We start from the raw sequence: 15,116 nt of genomic DNA on the forward strand, positions 1-15,116 counted from the left end.
AAGAAGTCGAAAATGTTAATTGTTCATGAATGAGGATGCTGGATAGGAAGCGATGGCAGTAAGGTCACTTGAGACTTCGTCTCATGTTCGTCTCAGGTGGCCTAAAATTTAACCGCAAGAACACAGCTTCCTGAATTACTGATTATGTATGCCAAGAACTAAATGAGATAGTATTTAGGAATACTTATGAAAAATTTTGTACAAAAACAGGCAAATAGATTGACACTGATTCAAAAATATCAGTGCTAGAGTTCATTTTGGAGGTTGTAAAAATCAACAAGTCTAAATGTTATATTTCTATTTAATTCAACATATAAATGACTGCTGCATGATATAATCCTATAAATAAGCTCAGGTTTAGGTAAAGTCATCTGTGATAAGTTACAACCTGATGACAGTTGATGGGACGGAAGTTATGGCTACACAACTCTCTGATATTTGTTATTCATCAAAGTCTGTGTAAAACGTTGATGTCATCAGTGTCTGTAATATGTAGATGTCATCAGTGTCTGTAATATGTGGATGTCATCAAAGTCTCTGTAATATGTGGATGTCATCAAAGTCTCTGTAATATGTAGATGTCATCAATGTCTGTAATATGTAGATGTCATCAATGTCTGTAATATGTAGATGTCATCAATGTCTGTAATATGTAGATGTCATCAGTGTCTGTAATATGTGGATGTCATCAAAGTCTCTGTAATATGTGGATGTCATCCATGTCTGTAATATGTGGATGTCATCAATGTCTGTAATATGTGGATGTCATCAGTGTCTGTAATATGTAGATGTCATCAAAGTCTCTGTAATATGTGGATGTCATCAAAGTTAGTTGTAATATGTGGATGTCATCAAAGTCTCTGTAATATGTAGATGTCATCAATGTCTGTAATATGTGGATGTCATCAAAGTCTGTGTAACATGTTGAGGTCATCAATGTCTGTAATATGTGGATGTCATCAAAGTCTGTAATATGTAGATGTCATCAATGTCTGTAATATGTAGATGTCATCAATGTCTGTAATATGTAGATGTCATCAGTGTCTGTAATATGTGGATGTCATCAATGTCTGTAATATGTGGATGTCATCAGTGTCTGTAATATGTGGATGTCATCAGTGTCTGTAATATGTGGATGTCATCAATGTCTGTAATATGTAGATGTCATCAATGTCTGTAATATGTGGATGTCATCAAAGTCTGTGTAACATGTTGAGGTCATCAATGTCTGTAATATGTGGATGTCATCAAAGTCTGTAATATGTGGATGTCATCAGTGTCTGTAATATGTAGATGTCATCAGTGTCTGTAATATGTAGATGTCATCAGTGTCTGTAATATGTAGATGTCATCAATGTCTGTAATATGTAGATGTCATCAATGTCTGTAATATGTAGATGTCATCAATGTCTGTAATAGGTAGATGTCATCAAAGTCTCTGTAATAGGTAGATGTCAATGTCATCAAAGTCTCTGTAATAGGTAGATGTCATCAAAGTCTGTTATAATATGTAGATGTCATCAAAGTCTCTGTAATAGATAGGTAGATGTCAATGTCATCAAAGTTTCTGTAATAGGTAGATGTCATCAAAGTCTCTGTAATAGGTAGATGTCAATGTCATCAAAGTCTCTGTAATAGGTAGATGTTATCAATGTCTGTGTTATATGTGGATGTCATCAATTGCATGATATATATGGGGATTTCAGCAAATTCTGTGTAATATATGGATGATGTAGCAATAATGAGACAAATGTTCATTTTAACAATTGTGACCTTGATCTAAAGCTAAAGACAGTTGTGTAAAAAAAAAAATGAACAAGAGATAAAAAGACTTTCATATAAGGACCAAATGGTAAATCTAGAATTAGAATATAACTAGTCCTAAGGAAACATTTTCTTTTCTTTTTGCTTACACTTCAATATTCTGAAGCCACAAACGATTTTTATCTTCAAATTATTCTGTAAAGTTGAAGCAAATTAATCCAATCCCCACAAATTCTACCTAAAGACTAACAGCTTAACACGTCAGTGAGGAAAGTCACAGAAATATATCAATACAAATAATTTCAATGTTCTACCATTTAAATTCATTGGTATATCCGGCGGGTGTAAAAGTTTAACAAGGTCATTAACAATAAATGGGCCACCATCAACTGTAAAACAGAATTATACAATATAATGGTTTGATTGGACCCTGCATGTGCCACAACGATTTACTAACAAATTTGTTCCTTAGCCAATAAAGTTGCTCTGTTTCAGTACAACATTGCACCAACTTCAATTGATTTTTGTTAAAAGAGCCCTTGGATTTTCTGATGTGTATAATGGTTTACCAAAAACTGAGGAATTGGTTTCTGCCACATATTTAGACATGCAAAATACGAAGATGGGTTCGGTTGTCACAAACAAGAAATTTGAGTTCATTTCAAATGTCACTTCAACTTGCCATTTTGACTAAGAAATATCTTTATATGCAATTTTCTGGAGAGCACGTTAAAAATATTCCACATGTGAAGAGTCAAGAATGATCAGAAAATTTTGACTTGAATTGGGAGCCTGGAGACAATAGCGCTGCATGCGATGTGTAATGACATTCATAGACAGGCAGACAGAAACCCTTGGAGGGTGGGAACCCTGGGAGGGTGGGACATCGCTTTTGGCAGAACACTCCAACATCGTCATCATTTCCAAGCTGGCAAAAGTACAGACGGCAGATGTCTTAATTCAGCCAAGTAGACTTCATCAACCGAATGTATTTTGACACTGATTACCAGATGGAAGAAAAAATCTAACAGGAGGATCAAGAATTCATCAGAGTCTTGTGCATCAAAGAATAAAATTGGAAATGAAATCACCATTGCTATTAAATGTCATGTGATTGAGTAAAACAAATGAGGGATGGCAGTTATAAGGAAAGAATCCATGTTAAATGCCAAGTCTATAGATCCAGTGTCCTTTTTATAAGATTTCCAGTCAACAATAATACATTTGTATTAAATCTTTAAATTTTCAATATTGGCTGAGAAGTAAGGCCATTCGCCAGCCTTACTTACTTCTCACAATGAAAGGTGACAGTAAAAGTCAATTTTATGAAGCTGGAGGTGAAATATTCCTAAAAATCAAACTGTGGAAAGAAAATACAGTAAAACCCCGTTATATTGCCACCCGTTATACCGCCAAACTCGCTTATCACCATGAATTTATTCAGAACGGATTTCCTCCCACACTAATGCACCTGTTTTACCGCCAAACTCGCATACCGCCATCCACCATCCACCATCATATTTCCAGAACAAACAGTAAAAATAATATCATATTGACCTCGTTTATATCGCCAAATTGAGTCCAGAAGGACGTGTGTTTATATGTTATTGTTACGTGACTGACTGTCGACTGACAGATAATTAGCTGTACACACCGTGAGCGCGTGTACACACATGAAATCAATGAACCATGGCTAGTGCTTTGTGGTCTTTCTTTAGGTAAGTTTCGTAAGTTATGATGAATAAAACTCACTTGTGATACCACTTCACGCTTTATTAAAACATCATGGTACTCTATTACTCCAGAGACATCAGTAAGATGTCGTATACATACAGGTATCGTACCACGTGATGATGGTACTCTGTTACTCCAGAGACATCAGTAAGATGTCGTATACATAGAGGTATCGTACCACGTGATGATGGTACTCTATTACTCCAGAGACATCAGTAAGATGTCGTATAGGTATCGTACCACGTGATGATGGTACTCTGTTACTCCAGAGACATCAGTAAGATGTCATATACATAGAGGTATCGTACCACGTGATGATGGTACTCTATTACTCCAGAGACATCAGTAAGATGTCGTATACATAGAGGTATCGTACCACCTGATGATGGTACTCTGTTACTCCAGAGACATCAGTAAGATGTTGTATACATAGAGGTATCGTACCACCTGATGATGGTACTCTATTACTCCAGAGACATCAGTAAGATGTCGTATACATAGAGGTATCGTACCACCTGATGATGGTACTCTGTTACTCCAGAGACATCAGTAAGATGTCGTATACATAGAGGTATCGTACCACCTGATGATGGTACTCTATTACTCCACAGACATCAGTAAGATGTCGTATAGGTATCGTACCACGTGATGATGGTACTCTATTACTCCAGAGACATCAGTAAGATGTCGTATACATAGAGGTATCGTACCACCTGATGATGGTACTCTATTACTCCAGAGACATCAGTAAGATGTCGTATACATAGAGGTATCGTACCACCTGATGATGGTACTCTATTACTCCAGAGACATCAGTAAGATGTCGTATACATAGAGGTATCGTACCACCTGATGATGGTACTCTATTACTCCAGAGACATCAGTAAGATGTCGTATACATAGAGGTATCGTACCACCTGATGATGCACCGTTAATAATAACCGGAAACCCCGGACACAGATCTAAAAACATTACTCGCACGAGTTAATGATGAAACGTCATCAAATTTCTAGAACACAAGCATTCTACAGCTGAATTAGACATTCAGAAATGTGTATCTCTTCAACAGTTTGTTTTGTCAGTTTGTCGGTTGAAGGCAAATCCGACGACAATTGATACGTTTTTCAGCGCCCGGTAGAACATGCACACAGTTAAACGAGGTAACAGAGAAAATCATGTTACGATTACTAGATCATGTGATGCAAATTACGATGACATTCTCGGGAAAATAATTGAATTTAATATTTATTTCTTATCAAAGCATATACATGTAAAATTTGATGCAATATTTTGATATGAATAAATTGTTTTAGATTTTCAAAGTCTACAATTGTTATTTACTATTTATAGTGTTTGGACAGTAAACTTGGGTTTGAGCGGCAAACCCGATATACCGCCAAACTTGTTATATCGCCAAAATCGCGGAGAACAGAAGGTGGCGATATAGCGAGGTTTTACTGTAGTTAATAATTATATAACAATAATTATAAAATGCCATGTAATAGCAGTACATTACTTAGTGAGATTGGTACATGTGTCAACCTTTCTATCAATAGTAAAAAAATTCAAAGAATTGTACAAATAGCAATCTATCTTATTTCACAGAATGGTACAAAACACTACTTGCTATATTGATATATTAAGGTGATTACAAGCCAAGTCTGCCGATACTTTGTGTGGTTATAGATGACCTCTGACCTTTGAGATATTAATGATTTCCTAGACTAAATTAACAGCAAATTCAATATTCAAAATGACAATCAAGCAAGCCCTGCTGATGGATTTCTTATTGAATCATTGAGTTTACTTTTCTCTGTTGGACTTGGCCAGTAATTTTGTGAGGCTAAGACTTGTGCCAATCCTGAGGCCAATGGCTACAGAAGACTTATGCTATAAATCCAGTACTACTGTAGACCTTTATGATGGATGCTATGTAATACAAAACAAGGCTGTTATACATGTATATAGTGACCAGTGTTAAGCTTATAATCACACTCTCAAAGCTGTCGCCAGATCGAGATTCTGTTGGGGTTCTTCATCATAATGTCAGAGACTTCCCTTGACAGCCCAGCAGCCACAACCTGCAAATCACGCTTTTTTCATTTTTGGTGAGTATTTTGACAGAAAACATGGCAGTGTCACGGAAGGGAGCCAGTACTAAACCTCATACAATCTCACCAAAATCCCACATCGCATGTCTAGGCCCATTACATCAAATACGAAATACATCAACTGCCATATTAGAGCTGTCCCAGTCCAAGCGACCACAAGTATTTCAGCCAATGATGTGATGTATGAGGACAATATGATGTTCACCTTCAATTAATAACAAAAGTGCTGACTGAAGCTGATGACAAGACTGTGCATGGAGAACCACAGATTATAAGATTATAGTCAGACCTAACTCAGCTGGCCATAGCTCTATCCAAAACATCTTTAGAGTGAATAATTTCAACTAGAAAACATTCATGTAAGACGTGAATGTCTTTGCACTCATACAAATTAGTGTCTTTAATGACTTTTGATCCCTGAAACACAAACTCATCAAGTGAAAATTATCATTGAATTGGGATACCTTGATTGAAATCCCAAAAGAAATGAAGCAGTAACAACAATGACATTGAGGAGTGACAGGAATGTGTGAAAGGTGACAGGAAGGTGTGAAAGGAGACAGTAATGTGTGAAAGGTGACAGGAATGTGTGAAAGGTGACAGGAATGTGTGAAAGGTGACAGGAAGTCATGACAGATGACAGGACTGTGTGAGAGTAGACAGGAAGGTGTGAGAGATGACAGGACTGTGTGAGAGTAGACAGGAAGGTGTGAAAGGTGACAGGAAGTCATGAGAGGTGACAGGAAGTCATGAGAGATGACAGGAAGTTGTGAAAGGTGACAGGAAGTCATGAGAGATGACAGGAAGGCATGAAAGGAGACAGGAAGTTGTGAGAGGTGACAGGAAGGTGTGAGAGATGACAGGAAGGCATGAAAGGAGACAGGAAGTTGTGAGAGGTGACATGAAGGTTTGAAAGGTGACAGGAAGGCGTGAGAGGTGACAGGAAGGCGTGAGAGGTGACAGGAAGGTGTGAAAGGTGACAGGAAGGCATTAAATGAGACAGGAAGGTGTGAGAGGAGATAGGAAGGCTTAATAGGTTACAAGAAGGCTTGTGAGAGGTGACAGCAAGGTGTAAGAGGTGACAAGAAGGTGTGAAAGGTGACAAAATGGTGTGAGAGGTGACGGAAAGGCATGAGATGTGACAGCAATGCGTGAGAGGTGACAGCAAGGTGTGAGAGGTGACAGAAAGGTGTGAGAGTCGACAGGAAGGCATAAAAAGTCAAATGAGGGCATGAGAAATGACAGGAACTGATCCATGCTGTATTGTTTGTTCAAGCAAGGTTTAATAATTATCAAGATGACCTATTGGCCAGCATCAATCACCTTGTGTTCACTACTTTGATTATTCGCAGAGTTTCAGTTAATCAAAAGAGGCTATTTAAGTGTTTTAACAAAGTTGTCTCCTGTAACTTTTATCATGGGTTAAGGTCATTTCATTTTGAAAATTGTGTCAGGTGTCATCCCAGAAATCTACCAGCCAAATATCTTGATTGTTGGCTTTTTTTGTCAATCATCAATCAGAAGAGGTAGTTTGAGTGCTCTGACAAATCTGACACATGACCTTCAACGGTTCAAGATAAGTTTTTTCGGCAAACTTTGTTTGGTTTCATCCCAGAAAGGTACTAGTCTTATACGGATCTCACCTCCATCTTTTTGTTTATCTCAAGCATGTCGTTAACAACGTCGTCCGTGACAGGAATGCCGTAGAATTCTCCCTCTTCTTGACTCAGTAACTTGTACCAGCCGTCAATCGGCTCTTTCATCAGCTCAGAAATACCAAAGGACAAAGACCCCATAAAATCATTTCTTGAAGTCCTGTCCCAGTCCCAAATTTCAAATGACAACCGCTTGGAATGATCCTCCGGAAGCATCTCACTGTAAACAGAGGACAAACCGACACAGGTGAGTTGTAAGCTTGACAAGACATAAATGTTTAATATATATGTATTTTTTCTCATTTCATCATAAACTAAAGTGACAACCTCCCAAATAATTTCTGTGACAGCCCTTTATTCAGTTTTATTACACATAATTTGAAGCTGACTTGATATCAATGGATCCCAACCGATGAAGTCAAATCCACATATAACAACGCACCAGTAAAACTCTGCCATTCATTGATATTGAGTTTTTTCGTAATTATTGAATCTACAAAATAGGCCTAAGATTACCTTTTGTGACATCATTTACATTGTGACATAATAAATGCAAGGCAAGCAGTTGTACCATGCAGTCTAGTGGGAGAGTTAGTTAGTTTTAAGATAGCAAAATCTGTCTAGTGGGGGAGTTAGTTAGTTTTAAGATAGCAAAATCTGTCTAGTGGGGGAGTTAGTTAGTTTTAAGATAGCAAAATCTGTCTAGTGGGGGAGTTAGTTAGTTTTAAGATAGCAAAATCTGTCTAGTGGGGGAGTTAGTTAGTTTTAAGATAGCCACAACCCGGCATATTTCATAGAATAAGCCTGTGCCTCATTTAAACCGTGATCTGTACTATGGTTTGGATTACAGCCCGGTCTTTTCATAATCAATAACACACTCTAACTTAAACTTTAAGATAATTTACTCCTCCTATAATTAAACATTTTAACTTAACACTTAGGTAGTCAATTTGTCACTTTCACCATCACACTACAGAACAGACAATAACTGACAAGGTTTATGTTTAAAAAAAAAAAGAAAAAGAATGGTAGCAATTCTCCAAGGTAGCTTTCCAATTGTTCTTTAAATTCAATTTCACAAACATATTAAAAGCAAACAACTGTTAATTGATGACAGGTTGCCGGTAGATTGATGACATATATGATCCCATCAATCGACTCCACACCAATTTCCTCCATTGCCTGCAGTTAAACCCATGTCTACCACATCAGAATTCACAATCTGGCAAATGCTGTAGACCTTTTAGCCATGAAGGAATTTGTTGATGTTTTGTTGCGATTTATGTGAGTTTCATTTTCAATGTGTTTGGTTTCTTTTTAATTAGGTTGTTTATGAACCAGAGGTGACATAAAGGTTATTGCTATGCCTATCATCGACTTTTACAAAGCAGCACAAGACTGCCAGATCATACCATAGATTGGTACAGTATGTACAGGAAAACCTTCACAGCACCAAATCACTCACTCAGTCAAGAGGGGGATAATAACGCATGGAAATTATAACAACATTGTAATAAGGAGTAGAGTAGTTCTTTGTCTATAAATAGATTATCAAGGCAATACCTGGTAAAAATACAGCATGGAACTGAATCACACATATACATAAGGTGTAAAGGTGACACTTCTTCAAATGATGCACTAAGATGTTCAAATGGGACCAGTTGATGCCAGAGTGCTACAATGTCCTAGTAATTAAGGATTGACACAACTATAATTGTTTCCCAAGGGATAACTATAAATACCCCCGTGGGCGTAAAACATATCAGGATGCACAACTACATGTTGTACTGATTATACAGTACATTCCAGTTAATCGGGTAACGCTTAATAGGGTATTTCGTTTATTGGGGTAAAAATTCAAAAACCAAAACCATTTTCTCTTGAATCATGTTTAAAAAAATCGTTTAATTGGGTTGAAAAAGTCGTATTTTTCGGTTATTCGACTACGATAATTTTACAAAATAAAAAAATAGAAATGCTCCGATTTTCACGAAAGTCATCACGTATTTCTTTAAGCTTTAGACATTTATCAACAAATAGGGTAATTTAGATGGTTAAAATGTCAAAAAACGGTAAAATATTACCTTAAGCGATAATGTTATGTCGGGGTTTTATCATGTTCAGAACTGTGTTGTTGTTAATTCTGCCTCGTGGGGTTTTTCCCCCAACAGGAAATCGATTAAGAATTGTGGGTAAAATTAAACGTTATTTTTAGAGTCAGCAGCAGGCAACGTAATGGGGGTTTAAAAGCATAATTCAGCTACTAGACAATTAAACTTTTACTTCTGGTATGTAAAATCTTCGAAGCAGAAACCAAAACAATAGGTTTTGACCTGGGTCTGACATTGCTACAGATCGATTGATATCATCGCTAACTGTGGCGAATCAAAAGTGAGGGGTTCGTCACGGGGAAATGTGACGACACCGGTACACAGGTGAGTTATTAAAAAAACAGTAGCGAGCAGTAAAAGGACAGACGCCCGACATTAGCTTATAATTCCTATTCAGGTAAGGATTAGAACTGGTTAATAAAAACATTACGTTGGATTTCGTGTTGTTTTATCAGTGACTGCCAGTGTCAAGGTCGTATTTATACCACAGGAAACGACCCAAATAAACTCGGTTTCTCCGATCTCTGTGCTTTGGCAATTGAAACTAATACGGAATATTTTAAACTTCATAGCGAACGAATGTCTCTATGATAAACATAAATGATTTTAGCTGTAATTGTCGGCGAGTCCTTAGATCGTATGTCAAGTTAGGAACACGTGGATGAAACAGGGATGTACATTGTATGACCCCTGATTTGAGGTGCTACGATTGTACTGTGTCGCGAATAAGAAACAATCTGTAAGGTTTTATTATTTTAATACATGTATTTTTATACAATTAGTGATAGTAATCTGACAATTTGACATCAGTAAAAGCACAAACAAAAACACCGTTTATTAACAATAATAACGCAAATATTTTCATCCAAAATCGACCCAAGTCTGACAACCATATAGTATACGGACCAAATCCAAGATGGCGATGTGCATTTCGGCTTATTGCATAAGTCGGTTAATCGGGTAAAAAGTCCACGCAAATAGGCAACCCAATTAAGCGGAATGCACTGTACATGTCAATTTTTGTTGAAATCAGAACAGAACTTTAGTAGGGGTTGTCTGGACAAGCCACAACCAATCAGAAGTCGGCAACCATTTTGAAAAATGTGTTTTCCTAAAAAAAAAAAAGTCACGATGCACAACAACATGTTGCACTGATTATACATGCTTAGTTTTGTTGAAATTGGAACAGCACTTTAGTAGGAGTTGTCTGGACAAGATTATGGGACGACAGACGGACGGACGGACGGACGGGGGGACGGACAACAGACGGACAAGCCGATTCCAGTATACCGCACCTAACTTCGTTACAAGTGGTATAATGAGTGTACAATCATACTGGTATGTACTAAAATGTCACCTTGACCTTGTAACTAAGGAGTGACAAAATGACCGTACAATCATACTGGTATGTCTCCTACTGGGCCTCGCTAAATATACTAATAGTCACCTTGACCTTGACCCAAAAACTCTGAAGCTCAAAATTGCCCAAGATACTAAAGTCCTTAATTATCATTGTGTGAAGTTTTATCAAAATTCTTCCAGGAATGAAGCCGCTAGTGGGCGCTGACTTTGGCATCACTGACAATAAGGAGATGGAAATGGTTTCTCCAGTAGATCACACTGAACTCTTGATTCTACTGATTCTTACTAAGAAGGTGTGACTGTTGCTCGTCAATACAAATGCTATCATATTGCTATTTCAAGATCTAACCGGGCCACCATTAAGCTCCCACAGCCATTGAAGACCTATGACATATATTATTTTCTGCCTTGATTTTACCTAGTTTTGCCTTAAGTATTTACATTAACATGTCAACATTTTCTACTGTATACGGGTCAGCAGACCTGTGATATTAACCTCTAAACATAATGATTTATCTCTAGCACATGTGTAAGCTTTAAACACATATACCACACATTTTTATTCCTCCTGTCAAATCCGCACCTACTCTGGTAAATGTTCTTACCTACCTTTTCATGGATTTTTAAAGAATATTTTTCTGCTTTAAAAAAAATCAATATTCCTTGAGTGTAGGGATTTGTCACAATGGTTTACGCCCATCACACAGAGCTGTTTTCAGAAGCAATGTCACATCGAAGTTTAAAACCTAATAACAACAGATTCTTCCAGCAAGAGATATTAAAATATATTTCTAGATATATCTTGTTAAAAATAATACACTATTTTGTTATTTCACATACAAAATCATGCTAAAATTTAGATTTTCATCTTGAAATAGTCTTTGGTTCTTAAACCTATCAGGACATACACACCGGGGAGAAAGTTACACAATATCACCTTATCAGTAACCTGGGACCTTATAGTAATTTGAAAAATTTAGATGATTGTAAAATTGTTTTTGAAATTCTCAAAACACAACCATCATATGATATCTTAAGTAAATTTTGTTGTATTGATGAGACATCTGAAAAGGGAGGATAAAGAAAAGAGACATTTTTAAGGCACCAAGAGTTAATATGTTTATTACTTACATGTTAAAAGACTCATTCCAAACAGGGTTGAGTGTTGCCTTCTGTGTTTTGGTCTTCTGCTTGTTCCCTTTTGAGGACTCGACTGGAATCACTTTCACCTTAACGTATGGATCGGCTAGGCCATTTGGGTCCATAGGTATTAAGTTCCTTGCTTCTCTCACTGAAATCATTTTTTGTAGAAATCCAAGCATCAGAAAAAATGATAGGGACACTTACTATACTTGACAACTTTTTTCTTTTACATGAATTTTTCTCTATTGCATTACGTAACATTTATTTGACTTGTTTCTATCTAATTTTGCTGAATACCTTAAACTTATCACATAGAAATACTATTTCATTCCATATATGAGTGATGAACAACCAATCAGGACAAGGCAACTCATCAGAATTGACACATGCAATGAGTGGAGTCACTCGAGCATCACCATGGACACAGCCAATGAGTGGAGTCACTCATCACCATGGTAACAGCCAATGAGTGGAGTCACTCGATCATCACCATGGACACAGCCAATGAGTGGAGTCACTCATCACCATGGAAACAGCCAATGAGTGGAGTCACTAATCACCATGGTAACAGCCAATGAGTGGAGTCACTCATCACCATGGAAACAGCCAATGAGTGGAGTCACTCATCACCATGGAAACAGCCAATGAGTGGAGTCACTCATCACCATGGAAACAGCCAATGAGTGGAGTCACTCATCACCATGGAAACAGCCAATGACTTAACATCATTACAGTAACTATGTTGGCAGCCAATGAATGCAAGTCAATTTGGTAAATATGAACACAGACAATGAAAACAAGTGGATTCATTACCATTGACAATATCTATGATAATTTAGACTCCATCAATACATGTGTACCATTATATACCGTATATTATATAATCTATTCACAGATTCCTATCTTTGTAGCTATCAGATTGTTTAAAGAATTATAAAGCTCTGTTGTCCAAAAAATAATTTCAAGTCAAGAAGCCGTCAGATTATGTGACCCCTACAGTTAACAGACTCAATCAGCCTACATCAAACTAGTATGTTCTAAAACGTCTACAGAACTCACTAGTTGGGAGACACAAACTCTAATCAATCAGTCAAAAATTGGTTTTAGTGTTACGATATATTAATTTTCAAAAAAAAAAGAGATAACATTAAATCAATTGAAAATGTATAAAAACAAGGACACCAATGTTAAGACAGGAGAGTTTGGGATAGATATGTTACAGACATGCCATTGTCTGTCTGAATGCATGCTAAGCACACAATATTGTCTGAGACAGTCTATCTATTACATAAAGCAGTCACCAAACAGACAAATCAAATCTAACACAGATCAATCAAATCTAACACAGATCAATCAAATCAAAAAGAATTCTAAAGTATGTTCTTACCAGATAACATGTAACATATTGGTAACAGATAGTCAAACCTCCACAGTTATACCTCCACAGTTATACCCCCACAGTTATACCTCCACAGTTATACCCCCACAGTTATACCTCCACAGTTATACCCCACAGTTATACCTCCACAGTTATACCTCCACAGTTATACCCCCACAGTTATACCCCCACAGTTATACCCCACAGTTATACCTCCACAGTTATACCCCCACAGTTATACCTCCACAGTTATACCTCCCACAGTTATACCCTCACAGTTATACCTCCACAGTTATACCTCCACAGTTATACCCCCACAGTTATACCTCCACAGTTATACCCCACAGTTATACCTCCACAGTTATACCTCACAGTTATACCTCCACAGTTATACCTCCACAGTTATACCCCCACAGTTATACCTCCACAGTTATACCTCCCACAGTTATACCCCACAGTTATACCCCACAGTTATACCCCCACAGTTATACCTCCACAGTTATACCTCCCACAGTTATACCCCCACAGTTATACCCCCACAGTTATACCTCCACAGTTATACCCCACAGTTATACCTCCACAGTTATACCTCCACAGTTATACCTCCCACAGTTATACCTCCACAGTTATACCCCACAGTTATACCTCCACAGTTATACCTCCACAGTTATACCTCCACAGTTATACCTCCACAGTTATACCCCCACAGTTATACCTCCACAGTTATACCCCCACAGTTATACCCCCACAGTTATACCTCCACAGTTATACCCCCACAGTTATACCTCCACAGTTATACCTCCAAAGCTATACGGTAATACCCCCACAGTTATACCTCCACAGTTATACCCCCACAGTTATACCCCCACAGTTATACCTCCACAGTTATATCTCCACAGTTATACCTCCATAGTTATACCTCCACTGTTATACCCCCACAGTTATACCTCCACAGTTATACCCCCACAGTTATACCCCCACAGTTATACCTCCACAGTTATATCTCCACAGTAATACCTCCACAGTTATACCTCCACAGTTATACCCCCACAGTTATACCCCCACAGTTATATCCCCACAGTTATACCTCCACAGTTATACCTCCACTGTTATACCACCACAGTTATACCTCCACTGTTATACCCCCACAGTTATACCCCACAGTTATACCTCCACAGTTATATCTCCACAGTTATACCTCCACAGTTATACCTCCACAGTTTATACCCCCACAGTTATACCCCACCAGTTATACCCCACAGTTATACCCCACAGTTATACCTCACAGTTATACCCCCACAGTTATACCTCCCACAGTTATACCCCACAGTTATACCTCCACAGTTATACCTCCACAGTTATACCCCCACAGTTATACCCCACAGTTATACCTCACAGTTATACCTCCACAGTTATACCTCCACAGTTATACCTCCACAGTTATACCCCCACAGTTATACCCCCACAGTTATACCTCCACAGTTATACCTCACAGTTATACCCCACAGTTATACCCCACAGTTATACCTCCACAGTTATACCCCCACAGTTATACCTCCACAGTTATACCTCCACAGTTATACCCCCACAGTTATACCCCCACAGTTATACCTCCAGTTATACCTCCACAGTTATACCCCACAGTTATACCCCCACAGTTATACCCCCACAGTTATACCTCCACAGTTATACCCCCACAGTTATATCCCCACAGTTATACCTCCACAGTTATACCTCCAGTTATACCTCCACAGTTATACCCCCACAGTTATACCCCCCACAGTTATACCTCCACAGTTATACCTCACAGTTATACCCCCACAGTTATACCCCCACAGTTATACCCCCAGTTATACCC

At 37.9% G+C, this 15,116-nt stretch overlaps 1 protein-coding gene across 3 annotated transcripts in view; it reads right to left on the reverse strand.

Moving 5' to 3' along the window:
• Positions 1-15,116, reverse strand: part of LOC117330878 (calcium-dependent protein kinase C-like) — a 224,205-nt gene that overhangs the window by 58,222 nt on the left and 150,867 nt on the right. For all 3 annotated transcript variants that reach the window (XR_004533415.1, XM_033889443.1, XM_033889433.1), the window contains exons 6-7: positions 11,869-12,028; positions 7,253-7,484 (exon numbers count right to left, since the gene is read on the reverse strand). Coding sequence is in view for 2 of the 3 variants with exons in the window: in XM_033889443.1 (XP_033745334.1) it covers positions 7,253-7,484; positions 11,869-12,028 (392 nt within the window). In the remaining variant the exon portion in view is untranslated. The remainder of the gene's footprint in view (positions 1-7,252; positions 7,485-11,868; positions 12,029-15,116) is intronic.

The sequence above is a fragment of the Pecten maximus genome, chromosome 1 (assembly GCF_902652985.1).
Source record: "Pecten maximus chromosome 1, xPecMax1.1, whole genome shotgun sequence".
Lineage (NCBI taxonomy): Eukaryota > Metazoa > Mollusca > Bivalvia > Pectinida > Pectinidae > Pecten > Pecten maximus.